Source organism: Lissotriton vulgaris, chromosome 6, assembly GCF_964263255.1.
Source record: "Lissotriton vulgaris chromosome 6, aLisVul1.2, whole genome shotgun sequence".
Taxonomy (NCBI): Eukaryota; Metazoa; Chordata; class Amphibia; order Caudata; family Salamandridae; genus Lissotriton; species Lissotriton vulgaris.
Window position 1 is genome coordinate 1,658,562,365 of NC_141694.1, and position 25,387 is coordinate 1,658,587,751.

Below are 25,387 nucleotides of genomic sequence, written 5' to 3' on the forward strand. Positions count from 1 at the left end.
TGGACATGCTCTAGAGGAGAGTGTGATTAAGTGGAAATGGTACATACAAGACAGGGCACGTGTGGGACCGAAAGGTGTAGCATCTTTGCATGAGCAAGTGGCGCAGGCGCCATCGACTAAGACTGGGAGTGACTGCTCCGTACCTGTAGTACAGGAATCTCCTGTTAAGTGGGGTAAGCCATTTGATGATTTGTCCGCGGAGGACAGAAACCATGTGTGGTTTACGGATGGTTCAGCGAGGTACATAGGAGAGAAAAGGCATTAGAAAGCAGTGTCCTATAATCCCATCACACAAAAATTGCCGAGTACGACTGGTGAAGGAAAGAGCAGTCAATTTGCAGAATTATATGCTGTTTATCAAGTTTTTAAACAAGAGTTACCTGGTACATGTCATATTTTCACTGATTCCTGGTCCACTGCTAATGGGCTGGCGGTTTGGTTACCAACTTGGCATTCTCATAATTGGGAATTGCACTCCAAAGAACTGTGGGGAAAAGAGTTATGGCAAGAAATCTGGGAAATGCTCCCACAAAGTACTGTTACAATCTTTCATGTGGATGCTCATACCCCGATAGACTCCCTTGACAAATTCTTTCATATCATTGCAGATGAGAAATCTAAAATTGCTGAGGCAGTGGTGGACATGCAAGATTCTGATTTGGCGGGATTGGCGAAATGGGCCCACCAGAAAGCAGGACATTTTGGAGAGAGAGCCACTGGCAGGTGGGCCGCCGATCAAGGAATTTATATTCCTTTAAATTTGATTAAAGACACAATATTGCATTGTCCTATCTGTCAACATTCTAGACAACGAAATGTACCTCAAATTGTTAAAGGTCATTTACATCGAGGAAAATTGCCCGCTCAAATTTGGCAGATTGATTATATTGGTCCACTTCCTATGAGTAAAAACTGCCAATATGTTTGCACCATTGTTGATACATACAGTGGCCTTTTAGTGGCCTTTCCCTGTAAACGAGCTACCCAAGAGAATACCATTAAAACATTGGAATTGATTATGCTCTATTAAGGTGTTCCATTTCAAATTCAATCTGACAATGCATCCCATTTTCGAGGAAGATTGGTGCAGGAATTTTGTGTGGAAAATAACATTGAATGGGTGTTTCATATACCATATTATCCACAGGCATCAGGCCTTATTGAGAGAATGAATGGTTTGCTAAAAGATCAATTGCGAAAATTAACTGACAACAAATATAAGAATTGGAGAGATTATTTGTTTCAAGCACTGTTAATTTTAAATAATCGTCCCTTCTTGAATGCTGAATCTCCATTAATGCGTTTATTTCCTCCAGCCATTGATGCAAAGCCAAACACCATTGGCAATACTGTAATGTACTGGGAAATTTCCCCCGGAGCACTAGCTCCATGCAGAGCAACCCCAGGTTCCGCAGGCTTGGACCTGCATGCCATGAATGACACTACCATTAAAAGCAGAGATCGAGTTATCATTGAAACTGGTGTTGGTGTCTGTATACCAACTGGAAATTTTGGATTTATTGCCCCTAGATCGGGCTTGGCCTTAAAAAGGCATTCAAGTACTTGGAGGAGTCATTGACAGTGATTATCTGGGAGAGATTAAAGTGCTCCTGCTGAATAGCAGTGAGGTTGATTTATCAATTCATAAAACTGACCGAATTGCTCAGTTGCTGATAATGCCTGTTTTCAGTGGTGAGATTCAAAAAGGCACTGCCCCAACGTTGCTAACTGTACGAGGACAAAAAGGCTTTGGCTCCACAGATAATCCCGGAGCGAGAGTGTGGGTGCAATCGCCTAAAAATCCCTCTGAACAAGCTGAAATTATTGCAACCGGTCATGATAATACGATTCTTGTCATGAGACCAGGGAAAGATAGCTGGGAAGCTGTCCCGGCTGACAAATGTTACTTACGAGAATGAATAATGCCTGTATTTGATTTTCTTTCAGATCATTCTCTGGACTGTTGCTGCAGGATGTGTCGGCGTTGGACTCCTTTTGGTCTGCTACGTCGGAAGAGGAGGGAACCCACAGACTTTGGTTGATTCGATAACCCGAGTACCGCGTTCCTTTGCTGCGTGGGATTCATCATCTAACTTTTGGACTACTTTAGCTAAACGAGTTACCAATTATCCACATTTTTGTTTGACACAGATGCGTTCGGTGACTGACATTCTAGCGACCTGTTTGGTTGCTGTCCCTGCTTCGTTGGAGACTCTAGCCCATATTTTTAATATATCTAGTGCACGGCCCAATGTGATCCTTGGAGATTTTGCCACCCATGAGTACTGTCCATTATGCACGGTACTTTTAGATCCAATAGCACCTATCCATTCCCAAATCACTACACATAATATTACTGAAGGAGATTGGTGCTTTTTCCTTACCTGTGATCCCAATGCAATTACTGAATGTGTGCGTTTAAAATTGAAAGCAGCAACTTCCTTTTCAGCTCATGAACAAACTTTGTGTTCCCGAAGACCCCCGAAATCATGTACTTCTGTTAAAAATAATATGACCTGTAAAAGTTTAGTAGTTACCCCTAGCCATTATCGTACAATGCTGTTACCTTCTGGGTGGCTTTTCTCTTGTGGTAATACTTCCTGGCCCTACATTCCCGCAAGCATTTCTGGAGGACCATGTGCCATCACTAGACTAAGCCTATTAATGTTTTCTTCACATCCTAATACATATTCCCGTGTTGTTCGTGATGCTGTGATGTTACATGAAGACTGTGATTCTTCACTGCATTTATATTCCAAATCTGAATACCTTAGTTTAGCTTTCTCAATTATAGGTGTTCCAGCTTTAGCGGTTTACAATGCCAAATCCATTGGGAAAATGGCATGCTGGATGGTCAAATCCATCAATAATACTTCTACAATCCTATCTGACATGTTATTAGACGCCCAGGGTGAACGCAGAGCTATCTTGCAGAACCGGGCTGCCATTGTCTATCTTTTGCTCAAACATGGACATGACTATTCTGACTTTGAGGGCCTTTGCTGTTTTAATCTGTCAGATCATACTAGATCCATTCAGGCTCATATTGACAAACTCCATGACTTGACTGAAGAGGTTAGAAAACACATTGACCAGGGCTGGTTTGACTGGCTCTTCAATTGGTTACCTGACTTACATTCTCTACAACAAATATTAGGGGGTATTATGATTACTGTTGGCATTTTAGTAGCTATTTGCTGCTTTATTCAGTGCATTCCTTCCTTACTCCAGTACTGTAGATTTGGTACGAGAAATAGATCGGTTAGTTTTGTTTCATATTATTTTTCTACAGATATTAGTTCCATTTAGCGAATGATTAATAGCCTAAAGTCAAGGGTAAAGTGTTCTGACCGACTTTTTCGGCCCTTCCTTGAGGGAAGGTGATTGGAGGTGACTTCAGTCTACTATCATTCTAATGGAGGGATTAGAACCGTAAATAAAGCCTATTCACAAGGCGTGTTGATATAATTTCGTACCCTTTTCCTTAGATCAGGGCTTATAAATGTATGTTAGGGGATAGACTCATTAGTATTAGTGATAATCCGTCCTTCTGTAGAAGTGTTAAGATACTTTCCATGGAGTTATGCTTATTTCGGGCCTTGTAGGCCTCAAACGGGAGAGACTCCATCTTTCTTTCTGCCCCGGCAGCTTGAGATGCTTCTAGGTCAAGTGTAATGTTTTAGTTACGAGGTGTTGTTCGCTTGGAGAGAACCGGCTCAAGCTGGCCCTTATCGAAAGACTGTATTTTTCTCCATTCTGAAGACATAACATCAGGCCAGCCGGCTGAGAACGTGTCCTTGGTACGGGGAGGTACAGGAATTTGGTGGGCGGCAGGTTACTGGCCGTAACTTTCCATGAAGGGACAAGCTTCCATATTAGCGAAAGCATGAGGTAGTGAGTTAGTCAGGCTGTAGGCGGCAGCTAGTCGTTAGCATCAATGCCATTAATTATTCCAGGACAGACAGTCGCCATTTTGAAGTCCGAGAAAGACCGAGAAGCTGATACTCTCTTAGAAAGATTGAAGTTATTTTAGTTGGAGCAGCTGGCGCACTTTGATATTAAGATCAAAGCATACAAAGTGAAGCAGTTAGTTGAGGGAATGAATACCAGAGTGGCAGAAACTGAGTTATAAGATCGAAGCCGAGAAGTGAAGATGGTCCGTGATTGAGAGGAGAGAGGAGTAGTGCAGAACAGCCAGAGAGAAAGCAGCTGATACGAGGAGGGTTCCAGTGACTTGGAGGGAGGAGAAGTAGAGAGCATAGTGGTGCAGACGTGTATCCATGACTGCAGAGGTGTGACCTTAAGACGAGCCAAGGCACAGACGAGAAGGGAACCTAGATGACTGCTGAGTCCAGACTTCATATTAATAAGGTGATGTCGACCCTTTCTTATTAGCGTGCACATTCCAACTTTTCAATTTCCTTTGCAGGCTATATGTTATAGTATAGTGTTATATTGCTATTGTTGTTATGATAAATAAAGTACCCCAGTTCTTAGTGAACAGGCATGTGCCTCTTGTTCTTGTATAATAAAGGTAACCTGTTCTTCTAGTCAGGTACTGTTTCGCGAATGGACGCAACCCCCGATCAGGTAAGCGGTGACTGAATAATGAGGGAGAGAGGAGCCCTTAAAATGGAGAATAAGTCGTACATCATATAATTTGGCCATCATTGTGTGTCTATAATATTGTAGTATTGTACCTCTAGTAAATAACGAGAGATTCCCCGACATGAGGAGCCAACGGTATTCATAGGAAAGTGATCGTCGTTGTGAGGCGGCGTTAATGAGAGCATCAGGGGGGAAACTGATGTGTATACCCACAGGATTGTGGCTTGTACGGAGATAAAAGAGAGCATCAGAGGGGAAACTGATGTGTATACCCACAAGATTGTGGCTTGAGCAAGCACTGGTTGCGGCCAGTGTGTAATGGTATATAATCAGAACTGCCTTAGGGTAGAATAGTCTGGACCTGAGTTGCCGTGAGACTATATGGTAAGAGTGTGGTATTATAGAAAACTTAGGCATGTATATTGCTAATTCCCCATCCTTGGGTAGGAGACATAGATACCTGTTGTAAATAGGTCCTAAGGAGGGAGGTGATTTCGTTCCGGCTGGGTTGGTGGTGCTCTGGTGAGCTGATTCTATCTGGTCCGAGAATCCGGTCGTTACAGTAAGGTAGTGAAAGGTCACGCTCAAGTAGTGGAAGAGTTGACTATTGAGGTGGACAAGGTATTACGGCATTGTGTTTATATCACATAAAAAATTATGTGGAAAGTTAATTCAAATATCTCATACAGGACACCCTAGGACTTTGGCTACAAATAATCTTAAGAAAGCAAATTTGGTGGTCACATATGGCTTAGTCTGGTTGAAAGTTTTGATGAGTGTTGTTGTCAGACAAACACTGGACAGTGGCATAAGCTCTTGTACAGTGTTCCCTTTCCAGCAGGGACAGGGAAAGGAGGCCACTGATTTTGCAGGAACGTACAAAATACTACCAAACAGCATGATATCTTGAATTGCAGTTACTGATTACTGGATTTACTATACTTTTGTCGGTTCACTGAAAAAAGATATGGTAGCTGAATTTTAAATGGACGTATTTCCTAATGAAGAGTCACCTATGGTTATTGGTCAGACAACGGGACGCAGTGAATGCCCGAGAACGATTAGGTTTTTCGACAATAACACCGTGAAACATATGAATGTGGTATTGTAGAGTCCATCATCTAATGGCATAGTAGACAGAGCAAACAGATTCATGAGGGAAGGTATTCAAATAGTGGTAGCATTGGGTTTGGTTGAAGCACCTTACTAAGTGAAAATGCTTTGAGTTATGTTAATGCACCACACTCGACCACTGGGGTATCCCCATTTTGCTGATTGAGAGGAAGGAAATCTAATATCAATCTGGTCCCACAATGTACCAAATCAAGAAAGTATTTGGTGTTAGATGTGTCCCCTGCTCTGATGCAGAAGATTAGATATGATGTTACCAGCAGACAAAGGAAGAGTACAGAATTGTTGGATAGGCTACCAGAAACTGCATTATTGAAGCTGGGGATTGAGTTACTGTCAAGAAACCCTGTACAGATAATAAGAGGGTAAAACAAATTACAGGCCCTCTCTCTGCTACTTGAAAAAGTCACAAAGGATGCTTTGTTACTAAAAGGAAAAGGTTGATGGAACAAGAAAATTGTGATTGGATTGCGTGAGGAATGTGTGAAGGTTTTGCAGAAGGCAAGGGTGACTTGTGAGCATAATAATTGGTCTGGTGACAAAATTCCTGTGGTAGCTTCGAAACACCTATTGAGTGAAGGTGTTGATGGATGTAGTTGTATTGCTGGGTATTTTGTTGTGGATCAGGGCTTTTGACTGGATGATGTACACATTAAAAGAAATGATGTATGTTGAAAATGATAAGGAGTATCTTCTTGAAACTTGCTTCAAGTCACCCACATCAAAGCAGGGTAGAAAAATAAAGACACGAGTTTCTAAGATTCGTACTAGATACAATAAATGTGTGTTGTATTGTAGTTTTTTGTATTCATTTTGCTTACAAGAGATAAAAAAGCATTTTCAATTAAATTGGTCTCGCATTTGTGAGTTTTTAAGCTATTGGTTCAGGAATCTGTTGCTTTGGCGAGTAACCTGCTTTCATTTAAAAAAACGTACTTGAGCTGCTTTACATATTGAACTTGCGAGTAACCTGCATTTTTTAAAAATACTTTAATTTGTGCGGTTTTTAACTTTGAATCTTACACTGTGTTGCTCATTTGAACTGAAATTCGGGAAGGAGCTGTGTTTGATGCTCCGGCGGGACTGTTAGGCAGGCATTGTGAAACGTAGGTAGCAGTCTAGCTGCACTGGCCCTTACTTTCACCACTCCTCAAAAGAGGCGGATGACGCGGACACGCGCAGGGGGCGAGCCGCTGGCGTGCCGAAGGCGCGCCTAAAGTAAGCCTGTCTGCCCCCGACCGGGCCCAGGGGCCAGGACCCCTGGTTCTCCAACTAGCGGTAGGATCTCTTATACCTCTGATCAGTTACATCATCTTAGAGACACTTTACCTGTCAAATGCTTACACAGGTTAACTAATAACCGTAGTAAATGTCCCCTTTGTCCCTTTGGACGAACTCCTTTGATCACGCCTGCTGTGGCCTAAATCCTGTCCTCTCTAATAGCCTTTAAGATGGCTCTTTTGAACTGCGAGTCCTTACCCAAGCAGACCACTGAACTCGGCTTGTTACTTGAGGAACAAGATCTGGATGCCCTGTTTCTTACCGAAACATGGCTTTCAAGCGTATCGGACCCTGCGGTAGTACAAGCCTTGCCCCCTGGATACTCGATCCAGAGACTGGATCTGGAAGTAAACAGAGGTGGGGGAAGGCCATTATCTTTAAAGACAAGTTCAACTGCCGGATCGTACCTAGCCTGATTCCGGATTGTGAAAGCTGCCTCTTCACACTCAGCTTCTCCCCTACGTGCACTTTCTCTGGGATTCTTATTTATCGCACGCCAGGCCCAATGGGCCTTTTCATTAGTGATGTCCCGGATTACTTAGCTAAATCGGACAGCTCCTTTTCAAATTTATCAGTTTTAGGTGATCTTAATATTCATTTTGATCGGTCATCCTCTGCGAATGCCGAGGCTGTTATTGACAACTTGGGCGCTCTGGCATTGAAATTGAAAGTGTCCAACCCACTTTAGCAGAAAGGCCACCTCCTTGACCCACTTTTCTCTAAAATTGAAAGTTTTGCTGTGGGAAAACATATTCCACTACCCTGGTCAGACCACTACATGGTCCCCTTTCTTTGGACCCATTATGAGGGTGGTCAGCCACAGGGAAAGGTAAAAATGTGGTGTCGGAACTGGCCTAAACTTTCGATCGAATCTTGGGCATCTGCCCTTCATAACACTAGACCTGTCCTAGGGAATGACCCTGAATGCGCCAATAACAAAGTCAATTTATCGCTAGAATCTTCACTAGATACGCTTATTCCGAAAACTTGGATGACTAGAAAAAAAAGACGGGCCTTGTGCAGCGTGGTACTCCCCCAAACTTAGAGAACTGAAACAATCATGTAAATGCTTAGAGAGGAGTTGGAGAAGGGACTTCGAGTATGAAGAAAATTAAATATAGGGAAGCCATCAAAGCCTATTAGGCAGAAATTAGAACTGCCCAAGCTGAATAAAGATTACCTCAGCCTCCAACTCACCCCGCAAAATTTTTAACATTGAGAAATCCCTTCTTAAGCCTCCTGCGCCCCCTCTGGTGGACGATACTTTAGGACGCTGTACTAAGTTGGCTCATTTTTTCCGTAAGAAAATTGATGATATCTACTCCACCTTTCCTCACCTATCGGCTTCTGCAACTACCCCACAGAGGCTAAATCCCGATTGGTAGAGCCTCATATTGAGACTATCCCTCCTATGGATACGAAATCCCTAAAAACATACTTGGAGCAGCTGAAATCTGGCTTTCCAAGTGATGTTGTACCCCCCACGACTCTCAACTGGGTCTTTGATTCGGTTGCCCCAATTATTCTAGACCTCATCAACATTTCGCTATCTTCAGGGATCGTTCCATCTCCATGGAAGCAAGCTATGGTCAGAGCTCTTCTGAAGAAACCTTCTCTTGACCATGAAGTCTTTGCCAAATATCGGCCGATCTCACTCCTACCAGGGATTTCAAAAATATGCGAAAAATATGTGAATTCCGTTCTCTCCACATATCTGGAGGAGAATGAACGCCTTCACCCCTCTCAAATGGGTTTTAGACCCCAACAAGGCACGGAGACAGCCTTGTTAGCGGTGGTTGAAGAAGCCAGGAAAATTCTAGACAGGGGTGGGTCTGCCGCTATTTTTTTGCTCGATCTCAGGGCGGCCTTCGACACTGTTAACCACCAACTTCTGATCACAAGACTTAGAGAGATTGAGGTGACAGGAACCTTACTTAAATGGCTAGAGTACTTCCTGGTAGATAGGACATTTCAGGTCTATAAGGACAATTTCAGCTCTGAAAGAATGCCACTATGATGTGGGGTGCCGCAGGGCTCGTCCCTGAGCACCACACTTTTTAAAGTTTATATGCGCCCGCTGGGCGAGGTGGTCAAGCCCTTTGGAGTTAGCGTGATCTCCTACGCTGATGATACTCAGATGATTGTGTCCCTCAATACTCTGGACAATGCAAAGAACAATTTGGCCAGCTGCTTGGAAAAGGTCTCCGAGTGGATGGATGACTCTTTCCTAAAGTTGAATGCAGCTAAAACCGAGCTGATGTTCATAGGTAATACCACTAATATGGACACCAGCGCATTTTGGCCTAAATGTTTAGGGGTGATGCCCACCCCCAAAGCTCAAATAAAAAGTCTTGGGGTGTGGCTGGACCACAGTCTGAATTTCAAACAGGTAAGTAGGGTGGCAGGTACCTGTTATGGTATCTTGAAAATGATCACAAAAGTTCTTCATCTTCTGCCGTTTTTTTGCTAGGAAACTATTGGTGCAAGCCTTGATCCTCTCAAGGCTTCACTATGCCAATGCGCTTTACCTAGGGTCCCCAGCCACAACTATAAAAAAATTGCAAACTGTTCAAAACTGTGCGGCGGGTCTTCTTATGCAGGTTCAGAAGCCGGAATCGGCCCAGCCTTATATCATTTACCTGCACTGGCTCCGGTGGCTAAGAGAATCCAGTTCAAGGCTCTGTGCATTGCTTAGAAGTCAGCCAGGGCTCCTCCGATTCTCCAATCCATTATCTCTCTTACCTCCCTCAAAAATCCTTGCGCTCTGAGAATAAACATCTAGCGACGGTTCCCTGAGTATACTGAGCTAGGAGTGGGGGACGTTTTTTTCCCTCATCGCGGCCAAATACTGGAATCAGCTTCCAGACCATGTCCAGCTCAAGGGTAACTGTCTCTCCTTCCGCAAACGACTGAAGACTTTGCTGTTCTCTGGAACTCTCTGATCGTTTTTTGATTGTCTGTTGGCTCGGTCTCTAGTGCTGGGAGGCCTTTGGTAGCCATGCGCTCTATAAATCTATATTCATTCATTATTCATTGGCATTTTAAATGGCAATGCCTTTTATTTATGTTTTTTAAAAGCTACACATATATAAAAGGCATTGTTATTTTAGATGCCAAGAGCTCAAACTATTGCAAATGCAATTCCACTTTATTGGTGGCCGCACCTTCATTTTTTTTTTTTTTTTTTTTAAACACGGCTCGCCTATGCAGGTTACAGTGAGCAGTGTCTAAAGAAAAGGGCACGGCCGACCTTAAAGTGAAAGCGCGTACGGGGCGCTTTCAACCAAAGTGTAAAAAATTATTGTTTCGAAAGGTTCTGTGGAGCAGCCGCTAAAGTGAAAGTGGCCCGAGCTGTAAATTAAATAATAAAATAAGGGCAGCTGCTATAGTGAAACCAGACTGCGCTGGAATTTAATTAAATATACTAATAATATATTACTAGCGAAAAAAACATGGGATGAAGAGTATTGGGCAGAGTTAAAGGAAGCGTCAGGGGTCAAGGACTCCAGGTTGTTTTGGAGATTATTAAAGTGGGGTAGAGGTGGCACTCCGAACAAGCCTGATAACGTCGCTGAGGGTGCCTGGGTGGAATACTTTAAACTTCAATATGCAGAGTCCAAGGAGGTTGGGTTTGTGAAAACGATTCCAGTGGTTTTTGCAACTGGAAATCTGTTTTCTTTTAAAGAAACTGAGACTGCAATATGTGCTGCCCAAGGGGGAAGGTCCCCGGGTCTTGACGGGATACCCTCTGATGTCTTTAAAAATTATATGGGTCGATGGGCCAAGTATGTTTCCCTCCTGGGAAATTCTATTGCAAAAGGAGCTGAAGTCCCAGAAGTATGGAAGGGGGCGATTATTATACCCATTTACAAAAAGGGGGATAGGTCCCTCCCGGCTAACTATAGGCCAATAAGCTTGATTGCCACCATTCAGAAAGTGGTAGGGAGAATGGTGGTAAATAAGCTAATGGATTGGGTTGAAGAGAATAGTGCATTGTCTCCTTACCAGGCCGGTTTTAGGCGGGCCACAAGTACGGTTGACTAGGTGTTTCGGTTTACCTTACTTCAATGGGGGACGGTGGTGCTTGGCGAAGGCAGTCTGTATGTCGCCTTTGTCAACTTGCGGGCTGCCTTCGACCTGGTCCCAAGGGGAAAGCTTTGGGCAGTCCTGAGGGAAATTGGTCCCCCAGCCGAGTTACTTACCCTAATTATGAGGCTGCACGAGGCTAATTTTGCCAGGGTTCAGTGGGGCACGAACGGTGAATCTACCGCCGACTTTCCCGTCGAGCGTGGTGTTCGCCAAGGATGTGCAATGGCACCCTTGCTCTTTTCGTTATTTATTAACGGAATTGTGGCTCGGATGTTGGATGCTTGTGTTGATGCACCTTCGTTGGCGGGCATCAGGGTCCCGATCCGGATGTTCGCCGACGACACATTGATCTTGTCCAAAACACCGAGTGGCCTGCAGCGTGCCTTACATATCTTTGACCACTTTTGCGGGGAACACGGCTTGGAAGTGAATGTGGGCAAGACCAAGCTGATGACTTTCTCGCCTAGGCGTAGAGCTCGCCCAAAAATACTTTTGAATAACTGTGAGTTAGAGGTGGATAATGTATTTACTTACCTCGGGGTCCAGATCACTGACAATTTAAAGTGGTCCTATCATATAGAAAAGGCGGTCCTGAAACACCAACAGGTCGCGGGAGCATTAAGGGTTGAACACAAAAAATCTAAATCTAAACCTATCAAAGCAGTCCTGGCAGTCTACGACGCCAAGGTCATTGGGTCTGCCCTGTACGGGGCGGAACTATGGGGCTTTGACAAGGTTCTTCCCTTGCAGACATCAGAGAATAGGTTTATTAGGGGTATAACGGGACTTCCCCAGAGTACCCCACTAATCCCGCTTGGTCTTGATCTGGTGAGAAGATCAGTCAGTGACCGAGTAAGATTGCGTCTAATCCTCTATTGGCGACGCCTCTGGACCACCCCAGAGATACGGCACTATGCCGATGGATTCCTTGCAATAATTAAAGCAGATGTTTTCCATAAAATAACATGGCTCAAACACCTCAGGGCGGCTTTAGGAGAACTCGGCCTCTCCAAACTTTGGGATAATCCCTCTGGGGAAGTTTTTCCTAGCAAAAATACCATCAAAAGTTTATATTGGGATAGGGTAGATGGCAGACTCTGGAGCAGAACGAGATCTGACACGATGGGGGGGGGCTTCTTGGAAATTAAACAGTGTCCATTATTAGAACTTTACTGGGACAGTATCACCGTCCCAGGAGACAGGAAGCTAATGTTTCAGCTAAGAGCTGGTTCCCTCCCCCTGAGGTCTTTGATGGGCAGGTGGAGGAGTACGACCAACTCGTGCTGCCCAGTGTATGGTGCAGCCAAGGAAAGCATAGGCCACTTCTTATTCCTTTGTGAGGCATACGCAACCCCTCGAAGAGTATGGCTAGTTCCCGTTTGTAGGAACTTAGGGATATCAAGTGGTGTTGAGGCGCTAAGAATTATTTGTACTTCCACTGATTTGCGAATTGTTTTGGGAACAGCAAAATACCTGGGGTGGGCATGGTCCATCAGTCGGAGGACTATCTCCTCTAATGTACATTGATTTTTGAGTAAATGTGTTTTTAACCGTTTTTATTTCCTTCTTGTCAAAGCTTGCACAACGGTTTTTACTATTGAATGAATAAGATGGTTAATTTTATGTCTTGTATTTTTTTTAATGTATGTTGTGCTTTTATGAGTATATTGCTCGAATAAAGCTTTGAAACCGTAAAAAAAAAAAAAACGTAACTAATAATATAAAAGCGAGCGGCATGCTGCGATGTCATGGGTGGAATAGGGGAAGATCTTTAAAGAAAATAGTGCTTACCGACTTATAAAGCATACTGTGTAAAAAGTCCAGTCCAAATGCAAACAAGGCAGTACAAAGGAGGGACTATTAAGCCTATTCACAAATGACAAGCAACGATTTTACAACGACAGTAACAGGAGCCAATTGAAAAGATGGGCGAGGAAGTGGGTGGAGCTTCTATGCCACACCTCAATACAACGTGCCTCGCTGAGCAGCGCATGTGCTGCTCTGACTAGACCTAAAATGATATGTTACATATACACTTTGCTTTCTTATTACTGTTGAGACAGGAATGTCCTTTGCAATGTATATGGGCATGTTTCTCTTCTATGGGTGTCCAGCTACCTGTTTATCTAGTACCCGACATATTTTGGCAACAGTGGCACGCTAATTTAGTGTGGGCACAGAGACATAGGCCCCTCTCCGTGTATGCAAGGTCTAGGACCCTACCCTGTGACAATAATGGATGCACCAAGCATTCCTCACAATGGATTTGAGAACCTCTGTACCTGTCCAGGATATAGCAAAACACGAAGTGGTAGCAGCAGAATATAACCCCATTTTTTTTTCAAAGAGAGAGTGTGTCCAATGCGTCAAATGGGATTAATTTACCTTGCTCACTTTGCCACTGGATTCAAGCTAGCCTGGCTGATGAGAGGATGTTACCCTGAAAACGGTCAAAGGATGCTTGTATCCGGTCCAGGGAAGAACTGGTTTGGCAGTTCGGGCTTGACTGTTCCCATGCAGAACAGGGTCAAGAATGTTTCGCAAATGGCTGGGTCTGAACTGGGGTGGCGAAGTGAGCTAAAGAACGATGATGGGATTCAACCCAGATCTGTGACTGAGAGTGAGTGTCTGAAAAGTTTCAGCGCTCCATCCATCATCACCGTGTATTTGCTTTGTTCGCCCTTAGTTGGCTGGGTATGCCCAGACATGGGTCCCTTGCTCACTTTGCAACTGGATTCAAGCTAGCCTGGCTGATGAGGGGTGTTACCCCGAAACAGGCTCTCCTCGGACGCGCCACTCTGCGCAGCTGTCCTTCGAGCAGAGGTTTTGTGGAAACCCTCCTCGAGTGCAAAGGATGAGTTTCTAGTAGCTCCTCTCAAATGACGAGAAAACCGCTGAACATCAGCTAATCACGACTTACGTCGATTGTCCCTTCTGCCAGTCGTCGTATCCTTCAGACACCAACCTGAGTTGGTCTGGTGTTATTATTTTTCACACATCTCTTATTAGGTCCTGAAGAAAGCCACAGCACCTCTAAGGAGGGCACTATGGCTGAAACATGTCGACCCTATGATCACAAACAACCATGCTAGGTTGAATTTTCCAGGCATGGTAATGCAACTATTTTTAACCCTGACCCCTGGGTATACCAGTAAAATTGTTTTTCAACATACAAGGGAGTTCGTTTTACTTCACTAGCACACTTTCTCACACTCTCCCTCCACACCCGGCTCATCATAAGATTTTAGTATACCTCTTGCCATTTACAACTAAAACATCCCTGAGGTCGTCTGTCTCAGTGAGGAGGTTGTAGCCCGCACTGAGACCAGGTTCGCAGTGTGAGGAGATTCCCTATGATTAAGCATGCCACCCTCGGTGGGTGAGGGAATTAGTCCTATAAAAGGGAATCCCCCTTACTCTCCTATCACTTTTTCTTCCTTTGTCTTGACCCAGGGTGGCTTGTTTGTGGTATTACCCCGAATCCGGTCCCAGGATACTCAATTCTGGTCCAGGGAAGACCTGGTTTGGCAGTTCAGGCAGGACTGTTACCATGAGGAACAGGATCAAAACTGATTTGCATATGGCTGGGTCTGAACTGGGGTGGCAAAGTAAGCAAAAGAACGATGATGGATTCAACCCAGATCTGTGACTGAGTGCGAGTGTCTGAAAAGCTTCAGCGCTCAGTCCATCTCCTTGTGGTTGCATAATTACCGTAATCACCATGGTTGGGGGCAGTAGCCCATCTGCCCTCTGCTCTTGCACCAGAATGGGGTCTGACAATGACTTTAGTTTGCTCTTACTTGCAAGGAATTTGGTGTTCACAGTTGTTCTAGAAGTGTGCGTGGAGCTTTGGGTGGATTGGAGCTCCAGCCGACTTCAGGTGGATTCCTCGTCTGCAGTTGCACTCCACACCTTCATGAGCTGAAATAATTCTTCCTTCTGGAGAATAAGCTAGCATTTCATACATAGAATTGTTTTGATGTGTTAATTACAATGTGGATGCCCAACCAAGAGGTTAGCTACATTTTGTTTTTGACCCCTTGAATGCAGATTAAAAATTGCAGATTTTTGGGGAGGAGCCAAGATGGCCGCGGAGACGGACGTGTGATCTCCCGGCTCCTCGAGCCTTTGTTTCCCGCACAGTAATCCTGCTTACTATCCTGCTCCTGTGTACCGGGGGGGTGATTGGGGAAGTTTCCTGATTCCGTTGGTGTCCCTCCGGTGTTCCTACCTGCCCGGCAACCTGAGAAACGTCGAGATGCACGCGGGGGACGACCCTAGCCCTGGACCCGGGACCTGCGATACAAAGAGCCGCCTGTGACTGCCGTGGCTGCAGGGGCCGATTACCTCGGAGCGGTGCCGCCATCCTGGGCTGGCCGAATGGATATCTGGCCTTTACGTTGGGCGCTCGTGTGACTGGGACTGCTGGCCGATTGGGAGCCTGAATTGCTCCTTCCCACTGTGAAACGCTGCAGGATAACCGCTCATTGCCTTTCTTATGTCGGGGGTGCCTCGGCAGCCAGGACTCCCTCACTGCCTCGCCTCTCCTGTGCCGATCGGAGAAGAGCCCCCCCACTGTATGCAGCCTGCGACTGCGGACCTGTCCTGTCCCGAAGGAGCTGCCCGTTTCCTCCTAACGCCGACTCTGCCTGAAATCACTGTTTGCTCCGACGGCGGGACCGTGACGGCCGGCTCATCTGTGGCAATGGCGGATGGCGCCCTGGCTCCTGCTTGATATATCCGGCTTGCACCTAGTTGGGGAGCAGACTTGGCTGAAGCGTCTCGTACCACGGAGGTAATGGAGGAGCAATCGCCAGTTACCCTCGCCTCTGTTTTCCTGGCTCTTACTAGACTGCGGGGTGAGTGGTGTGCGAGCTCGCGACTACTGGAGGAGAAGCTGGATGGCTGTCTGTCTGGATCGGACTATACTCTGCCCGTCCTCTCTCCCTGCTCTACTAAACAGCCTCCGCTGATCCCGGTCTGTGAAACATTGTTGCCGGTGACGTGTGAACTTGATCAGCAGCTTCGCGATGTCATGGAGAGCGAGCTACATTCTACCCACCTGTGTACTGCTACAATGTCTCTCTCCCCAACACGGAGCGCAACCTCGCCCACGGAGCTCCAGGGGCCGCTGCTGCAATATTTGCCTATCCTGTCTGACTGTGCCTACTTCTTGGGGACATCGTTATCTCCCGCACTGTGTGGCGTTATGGCTTTCGTCATGCAGCTTCATTTATGTGTTGACTCTGTTTGGGACTGGCGACATCTATTCAGTCCTCGGACTTTTCTTTATTGCCGAGTGTGGCCATTTTGTTTCTTTGTTCTTGTGGGGGCGGGCTCTCCCTTTCTCCTCGCAGTTGCTGGCTTCTCAGGAGGGGTGGGCGCAAGGGGGCGTCCCAGATCGGGCCAGGGCTAGGTCTTATTTAGTGTGATGGACGCATGGGCGGGCGGGGACTAGGTTGGGACTGTTCATGGTTTGCTTTGCTTGCGCAATTAGAGTTGACCCTCCCCTTCCGCATGGCGCCAACCATTTTGTGTTTATGAGTCTCCCCCTTCTTCTTTGCTCCCATCTTGTCTCTTTGTTGTAGAGGGGGTTGGCACTCGTCGAGGGGAGTGTTCAGAGGGGCATCCGATATCGGGCCAGGGTTAGGCAGTTCTTTGTTGTATTGCTTTCTTGCCTGGCGGGGATTGGGTTGAGAATGTTATGTAGAGTGACTGTACGGACCACACGCAAATGAAGCTTGATTTCCCCCATCTGTATTTGTCATTGCTAGTCATTGCTTCGCTCTCACATTCAGGGCGTCCTATGGACAGTGCAACCTTTGCCTACGGCACAGTCGGCGCTATAACGGGCTATCCTGGTGAATTGTGAGCCGTCGGCTCCGCTATATTCTCTTCGGTGCCTGACTGCTTGCCAATGATGTTTCATTGGGACAGGGGGACTGATTGTGTAGGGTGGCGTCCATTTTGCTTTCTTTGTCTCTGCATGACTTAAGCGGCCATCTTGTTCCTTTGTTCCAGCTGGGGCGGGCTCCTGTCGGGCATCATGGTGTAGTGGTCGCGTGCGACCTGATTAGAGCTAGGGTTTCCGGGTGCTAACTTTAGCTGGTATGTCTGAAGTGATTACGGACTGGGGCGCCTTTTTGGCGCGTGTTGCTGCTATGGCTCCTCACATTTATTCTGATATTGTTGTTTATCCTGGCACTTTCGTACTTGGGGTGGAGCTGTACGTATCCTGTTGTCTTTTTGTAGATGGGGTGGCGACTCATGTGCTGACCTGGGGACCTGGGTGTACCTGATTCTGTTTCCCCTTTGGTAATATGCCCTTTGACTTTATTGCTTCACACGGCGTAGGGGTTGCAAATGGCTGGGAGTCCGGGAGATCTGTTATTGTGTGGGCTCCTCCCCGCCTCCTTTTTGGGAGTGGTAGATTAGCTTGTCCTTTTCTTCCTCCCTATATTTCAAGTGTTATAATTCTTCATTTTTCTTACCATCTTTTTTTCCCTTTCTTTCTTACATTTTTCTTGCTTTCTCTTCCTTTTTCTTTCTTCTTCTCTTCTCTTGCTGTATTTCGGGTTTATGGGGCGACAGACACTCTGCTAGGGGGGGGGTAGGCCATAGCCTCTGCATGTGTGTAGGGTGGGGGGGTTATATTTCATTTTTGTTAGTTTCTATGGGACCTGTTTTTGCTTCTTTTATAATTTTTACTTTTTCTTGGCCCGTGTTCAGGCATACTGGGGGATGGGTGGCGGCGGAGATACGAATGGGATGTTGAGATTGCTACCCTGTAGCGTGGATATTTTGTGGCCATCCTGCCTGGTCGGGACTTGCTTGTCGAGATGTGGATTGGTCGGAAACTGTAGCTAATGACATGTCCCACCTGCATGGACCTTGTTCTTACTTTATTATTTTATGAGTACGGAACAGCACGACCTGAACTCAATAGTTGCAAAAAAATTTTAAATTTAAACCTTCATTGCTCCTGTGTCATGGTATTGCGGCGCTCCAGTTTGATTTCTGCATAGTAACCGATGTTCTGCTGTATTACTATGTCGCCATATTGCATGCACTAGTGCTACATGAGAGTTCGTGGCCGGCCGGATGGTTGTGGGCCCGTATTTGTTCTTTATTTCATGCACAATAAAGGTTTTCAAAAATTTAAAAAAAAAAAAAAAATTCAGATTTTGAAACTGCTACATCTGCTACACTAGAGGAACTATAATTATATTTAACTGAGTAACGGACCATGACAATTTTCACAACTGTTCTGTAAGTCTTTTGGTGAATATCAAATTTCATAGATCATATTACTGGTTTCAATTAGGCATGGTGAGCTATCAGAACGCTACCAACTACAGTTACAGGATACATTAGTGACAGCAAAGCAAATCAAATTTGTAAAAGAGGTTAAGTGAGGGGAAAGATATTCTGACTACATACACCGGTCACCAAAGCTACTCATCAAACTACTAAGTCCAACAAAGATAGATGGTGCACTAGGATGTTAACAAGACAAAAGAAACGTTTGCGATATTAATTAAGATCAAACGCATATCCCTGAACTTCTTATTCATCTCTACCACAAATAATGACTGCAAACTTCAATAGCAACCTGCATCAGTTCCGGCTACCAAACAATTCAGAAGCTGTTTAGTATGGAGACAGACTATAAAATATTGCTCCAAATAACATTGTTACTAATCATGCAAGTGACTCGAGTTGCAACAGCAATGGAAAGCAAGCAGTGAATCTTTGCTAAGTTTTGTTAATCGAAGACATTAAACATTTAATTGTAGAGTTAATTCACAGAAAAAAGGCAAAGAACGTATTGTGCTCTCCAAGGAGAAAGCATTTTATGTTAGTAGAAAGTAATAATTAAGATATAGAAATTCTAGATTTTTTTCAGTGTTTCAAAATATCATGAGAACTTGTTTAAGGACTGGCCTTCAGAGTTTTAAAACGCTGCAATTGACAATTTCTGGATTCTGGATGCATGACTGTTGCAAGAGATCCTTCCAATCCCACATACATCCTTACTGTATCAGACTGTAGTACATTCGATCATTATTAGATGTCAATGGGGTAAGACACAAATCCTTAGTGTAGCAAGGTGCAGTGAGGTCCCAGAAGTCAGACAGGTGTCCTTGCTGTATTCAGGCTTCCTTACCCAAATATAATTTCTCAAAGTCACGCAGGTGCCCACCATTGCCCTTCAATCTCAGGATTTGAAAGAAATATAATTAAGGTTCTAAGTGCATTCCTGTAAATTCTGTAATCCTAATATTATTAGATCGTATCAGGGACATGCATCTGGAAACAAGTTGATTAGCAACCGTTACCAGGAAACAATTGAAAAGCAGTGAGCTGCCTGTCATAAGAACCCCTAAACCCCAGGAGAAAGTATCTGTATGGAAAGTAGTCCTGGAAAACAGCAGCTAGGCATGGAGGGTGAAAGCAAAACCTCCAAATTCCAACTGGGCAAAAGTGAAAGCACCTCACATAAAACACTGCAGGTGCACATTTGGCTCGGTGAAACAGGGAGGCAGAAGCAAGAAAGTGAGAGAAGGAAAGTGAAAGTGTTACACCCTGTACATAGAGACACTGGTAGCCATGTAGTACTTTTAAGTCTTCTTTATTGGTTCCATGTCAAGGTAGCATCAATCATAGTCCAGCCAGCTCTGGTCAGGTACTAGCCATGTACCAGTCACACCAGGAGCAGCCTGCCTAGCTGCCCAGTCCATCTCCAACTGTCACCACTCATCCACACAGGCACCCAGGCATTCCATTCATCACAGCCACACCAACATTCCATCACCATCTCTTACTCTGGCTAAGCAGCTAGGAGGACCTAGGCTGATTACATGTAAATGTAATCCTGAGGATAGAACAGAAAGTATAAAACTTGGCGAGCTAGAGAGAAAGCGGAGAATGGAGAGGAAAAGATAGAGCCGAACACAGGGAGCGAGTGCGTGAGGAGTGAAGGGCGATAAAATCACCGATAGGAACTGCAGCAGAAGTGTGTAGGAATACTTCTTGGTGTTAAATCACCAAACAATGGGACAATATAGCCTTCCACATTTAAAAGACATTAGAGCCAAAGGTTGAAGGAGAATGACACAAAGGCTCCTTTCTCTGCATTTCTTATATGTACGTTTTTTAAGTATTGGTTACATGAGGTCTCGCAGACATCTATAGCTAGAGCGAATAGGTCTAGCCTTAGCTAGCTGTAGCTATAGTTTTTTTTTTTTTTTATTGCATGCATTCGCCACAAAAAGAAACATAAAAACTGCCATAACGTGGCACCACTTTGCAATAAACATGTACATATAATAGAAAGTATGGGTGCATGGCAGGCAGATATAGAAACTTTTTTGTTTTAATACATGACTGAAAAATATTCTTATAAGAGCAAATAAAAGGTATCATTACAGTATTGTAGCTTAAGACAGTTTAAATACACAAAGATGGCTAAAGAATAGGATACGGAACGGGAAAAACGTAAATACTGGCAAAGTAATGTATTTTTCCCACCAGCTCTGGCACATAAGTGCACCGCTTTTTAGGCATTTGTGCACAGGTTATTAGAAAAAAAGCTGTTGTTCACAGTATAAGAGAGCCAATGGCTGAAGTAGACTGACCCACTGCTCCATGCTGTAGGTTGCAGTGGGTGGATCAAAACGGAATTGACTGCTAACACAGACCAATGGATGAAGAGAGCTGGCCCAAAGTCTCTTTATGTATGTGTGCGTACCTATATATTCAGACCTGTATTTTTTACTTTAATTTGTTAATAAACAAGGCTGCCAAAACAGCTAATGGAAGCTCTAAGCCTGACCTAATCTCCTTCGACATCATCAATGTAATACAAACACAACAAAAACAGTAATTTATGCAAATAGTTAAAATTGTCATAGAAAAATACTTCAGTGCAAATTCACACTCCTCCACTAGAAACCGCTCTTTAGAAAGACTTATTTTTGTCACTGCATTCTAATTTGTAACCATTAATTATCTTTCCCCAACAGAGATTGGGTCATCACAAGCTAGTTCAAATCACTGTCAATTAATAAGCTCTTAAAAATCATATGGAATTTCTTTGAACATGCATCATTAAGGACAAAAAGGTAGGCCTATTTAAGACCCACTCCCACAAATATAACACTGAAGAATAACATGTGACATTCTAGCTTTTCTCTACAAAAGCATCAGTATGATCTGTTTTGTCTGTTTTCAACCTGCCAGCATTAAACTAAAACTGGCCCAGAACTCCATACACGTGGCCAGCAGATTAAGCACATTCATATAACACTCAACATGAAGGAATTACACACACAATATGTATACCATCTGCAAATTAAAAAATTATGAATATACATAGGTCCAGGCTGGGAGTGATTAAAAGTATGTATGTCTGTCTATCGGTCATTTGCACCTTTATACTTAAGATTGAAACGTGTTTTTAACGGAAATGGCATTTCTGAATCTGTAATAACCATGCCCCAATTCTTAAATAAATCTACACCAAACTGTTATACCTTTATTTCTTATAATGCATCCTTTTCCTGGTTACCCATTCCCTGCTGCTTAGCCAGTATGAATGTGATGTCTATGTGGTATGTTAGAATGATTGATGAGGGAGTGGAATGCTGGGGTGCCTGGTGGAGTGGAGAAAGAGACAGTTGGAGTGTGTGGGCTTAGCAGCAAGGATGCTGCTCCTGGTGGGGCTCAACTAATGCACTACCATCCTGTAACTAAGCTAATAAACCTCTTACTTATTACCTACCTCACGGCTACCTCTGGACTTCTTTTGGATTACATCAATGGCGACGAGGATGGGATAGAGAAAAAAAAAAGACAGTACACCCCCTAACTTGCGCAAATTTGAGGCAGAACGGTTGAGTAAGGCCTAAGTCACAGAGGAGGGGTGTCCAAAAGACAAAACACCAGAATTGCTAAATAATAACAGTATCTGTTTTCATGTTAATGCAAAAAGCGCTTACCAAAAACTGGTCCTCACAAATGGTGGCATAATAAAAACAAGTCTTGGCAATGCCAATAGGTTTGGCTTATATATGACAGTGCCTCTTCTGCCACTGATGGGTTTACACACCGTTAATTCATTATACTTGACCTCTGTCAGTCATCTTTGCACTCATGCATCCATTCATCCTTCCACTGACTTATTCTTGCAATCACCCATTTACACAACCAAAATACAACAAACACAACAACATATGCAAGATAAATTAAAAGAATAAAAGTAGAAAAAAATGAAAATGTACAGCTGTGTAAACACGGCAGGCATATGCTTGCAATAACAAATTCAAATAAATCATAGGAACGGGTGGTTGTCTTAAAATGGTATTGTACATACTGCATCGTCGTCTTAAAGTTCCTTTATGGCCACCATGTTTAGAAATAAATGCATCACCCATCTTGGAATGGCAAAACAATACTACAATATGGATAATACTATTCCATGATAGTTGTCTGGTTTAGAGGAAGTGGCCGTGCACAATATGGCGCACCGAGGAAATGTGCTGCAAGTAAGCGGCACATTAGCACTGTCTGGAGAGCTGTAATATGATCTAAAGATCAAAATAAAAAGACACACACATACGTATGTATGTATGTATCATTTGTTTTTATTACAATATCCTGGCAGACAACCAATCCCATCAGGACTTTGAAGAGAATCTTGAAGGAATTATTACAATGCAGATCTTCTACTTCAAGGGTTTGTCAAAAGGTGTAATCAGAACTAAAATCCTTGCATACATATGTATTCTAGAGATTAAATGTAACAAATTGCCTACTTAATGGCTTTCGCACAATGTAATTACCAATACAGCCTTAATTGCCTATTACCTTTAACAAAAGCTTTTGACAATAAGTCAGACTTACTGGCATTTTTATAACTTTTCATAGTAAACAAATCAAACTTACAGAATCTGACTTTAGTTTTGCCAGTGAACTAATACGACCCACTGACTTGACACCATAACCAACAAAGCCCTATTTAAATTTGCATATGGTGGAACCATCATGCATACAGTAATTAAATCAAAAATGTATAAACAAAATGACAGTTGGCAAAGCAAAATACTATCTCTTCTAAGATCACAACAACAATTGTCAAAGTGCAAATCATCTATTCCCATGGCTTGTCAAAAGGGGGCAACCAACAGCATAACCCTTGCTAAATGCTGTAATCCGCAAGATTTCATGTAATAACATAAACTTAGTAAGGCTTTAGGAGAGAGTAATAGCAACCCACCCTCAAATGCATACTGACTTTAACAAGTGTTTTAACAATAAATATGTCAGGCCTACTGCGTTTATACTACCTTTTCCTAATAAGCAGATCAGGAATATAACTTTGATAATTGGTTTGCTACCATGACCAGCATAAGCTTTCCGGCGAGCCAAAAAGTGCAATTCAAGAACTCTTTTGTAGTAGAAGCACACATCTGCTTGATCAAATGCTCTCTACTCAAGGTAACCAACATGTGGGCAAAGCATAAGACACTTTCACTGTAGTACTTCTGAAAACTCTCTTTCTGTTGATCGCGTAGGATTTGGAAACAAGACATTATAAAACGGAGATTCGCAGACAAATACGAAAAAAGCAGCAGAGCTCCGCTCTTGCTTCTCGTCATCGGTGGTTGAAACAATTCTTACGTCCGCAGTAGCACATACTCCACCGTTAACTATTGGCACATTTCAAACGTGCCTAATAATATCACGTTGAAAACGGATTTAACAGGTGGCCATGGGGTGATTGTCATACCTTCAAAATACCCATTTGTGCTTAAAAGGTGGTAAAGTGCGTCCGCCAAAACAGTACCGGGTAACTGTTGACATAAGCCCATCAGAGAGCGAGCAGGCAAGTGCGTGTTCCAGACTCTGTGCCAGCAACTGCAGCAACCTCCCAGGGTATGGAGCGAACTGACGAATGTGTCTGACAGAAGACATATCACATTATAGACTCAGAGTCTTTGGATCTAACATACCGCGGTTCACACCGGGGGATCTGGACGGCTGGTAGAAAGGTCTCTGCGGCAGGTAGAGTCGGTGGATGAATGATACACTAATGAGTGGAAGGATAGTGCTCGGTGCACAAGGGTGGACGGAACGGGTTTCGCTACGGACTGGGAGGTTATGGGAATATTGGTGCCTACAAACTAGTGCTACAACTTTATCTGTCAGCGCACAGTGTGGGGAGCTATGCTAGTTCGCCGGCACTCTCCCTAGACTCAGAATAACATGTTGACAGCTGCACCTCCCTATGACAGCTCCACACACCCCTCCCCCCCTCACATACCGTGGCAACCTCACGCGCAGAACACTGTTGCAGGGCACTGTCCACATCGGGTACATCCACCTCTGCTTCAGACGCCATTTCTGCTGAGCAACAACTGATGCAGGAAGCGGAAACAGCGGCGACACCAGCTGGAAACCGAGACAGGCAGACCAGCACTAAACAGCAAAGAAGGACTGCCGAGGGACCTGACGACGTTACCACATAGATCTAATAAAGAACTAGAGTGCTAACTCGCTCCTTTCTCTCTGTATAAAGAGAAGGAGAACAACCCACAAGTTCAGGTAGAGTTAATATAAAGAATTGAAAGTTTGTTTAAACGGTCAAGTTTTCAGATAGCACCTGAACAATGTGAGCGAACGTCCTTTTACGGGTAAACCGACATAGCATTCCGACATTTTTTCATTTTTTATTTTTCTGTTTTGTATCTTTTCCTTGAGTAACTTTACAACCAGTACATTTGCATTTTTTTCTGTTTGTATCTCTACCTTGAGTGACTTTACAACTTGTGCATTTGAAATTTGTTCTGTTTATATCTTTTATTGTCACTCATGTAATCCAAAGTCATTATGTAACGGAACTGGTTCTTTTGTAAAGTGCTCTGACACCCTCGGGTAATGTTCGTGCTATATAAAATCACATTAAATAAAATAAAATAAAAAACATTAGGGATACATGTCGAGAAACTGCTTCCATCCGTTTTGGATTTGCAATATTTAGGCACAGTCAGTAGATTAGTGCACCATGGAAGGTAATCCTTATATTTCTTTTTTTTTATAGAAAAAGCAGGATATTCCCAGCTCTTAGTCTTTGTATTATGCATTCAAAATTAAAGATGGTTCTTTGTTTAACAAGTAGGTTTTCAAATATGTACTTAGTATGAGCAAATCACAGGGCTCCCTTAGCCTGTCTGGAGGTAATACTTTGGGTCACTTGGAGCTTGTGAAGTAAATATTG

General features: G+C 43.9%; 1 protein-coding gene across 3 annotated transcripts in view; it reads right to left on the minus strand.

Annotated features, from left to right (window-relative positions):
* Positions 1-24,568, minus strand: part of UBR2 (ubiquitin protein ligase E3 component n-recognin 2) — a 1,804,160-nt gene extending 1,779,592 nt beyond the window's left edge. For 2 of the 3 annotated variants that reach the window (XM_086927820.1, XM_086927822.1), the window contains exon 1: positions 24,434-24,563. In XM_086927820.1, coding sequence (XP_086783946.1) covers positions 24,434-24,511 — 78 coding nt within the window. In that variant the 5' untranslated portion in view covers positions 24,512-24,563. Of the gene's footprint in view, positions 1-24,433 lie in introns of all 3 variants that reach the window. The other variant, XM_086927821.1, reaches the window with a different exon arrangement.
* Between the last annotated feature and the right edge of the window lie 819 nt (positions 24,569-25,387).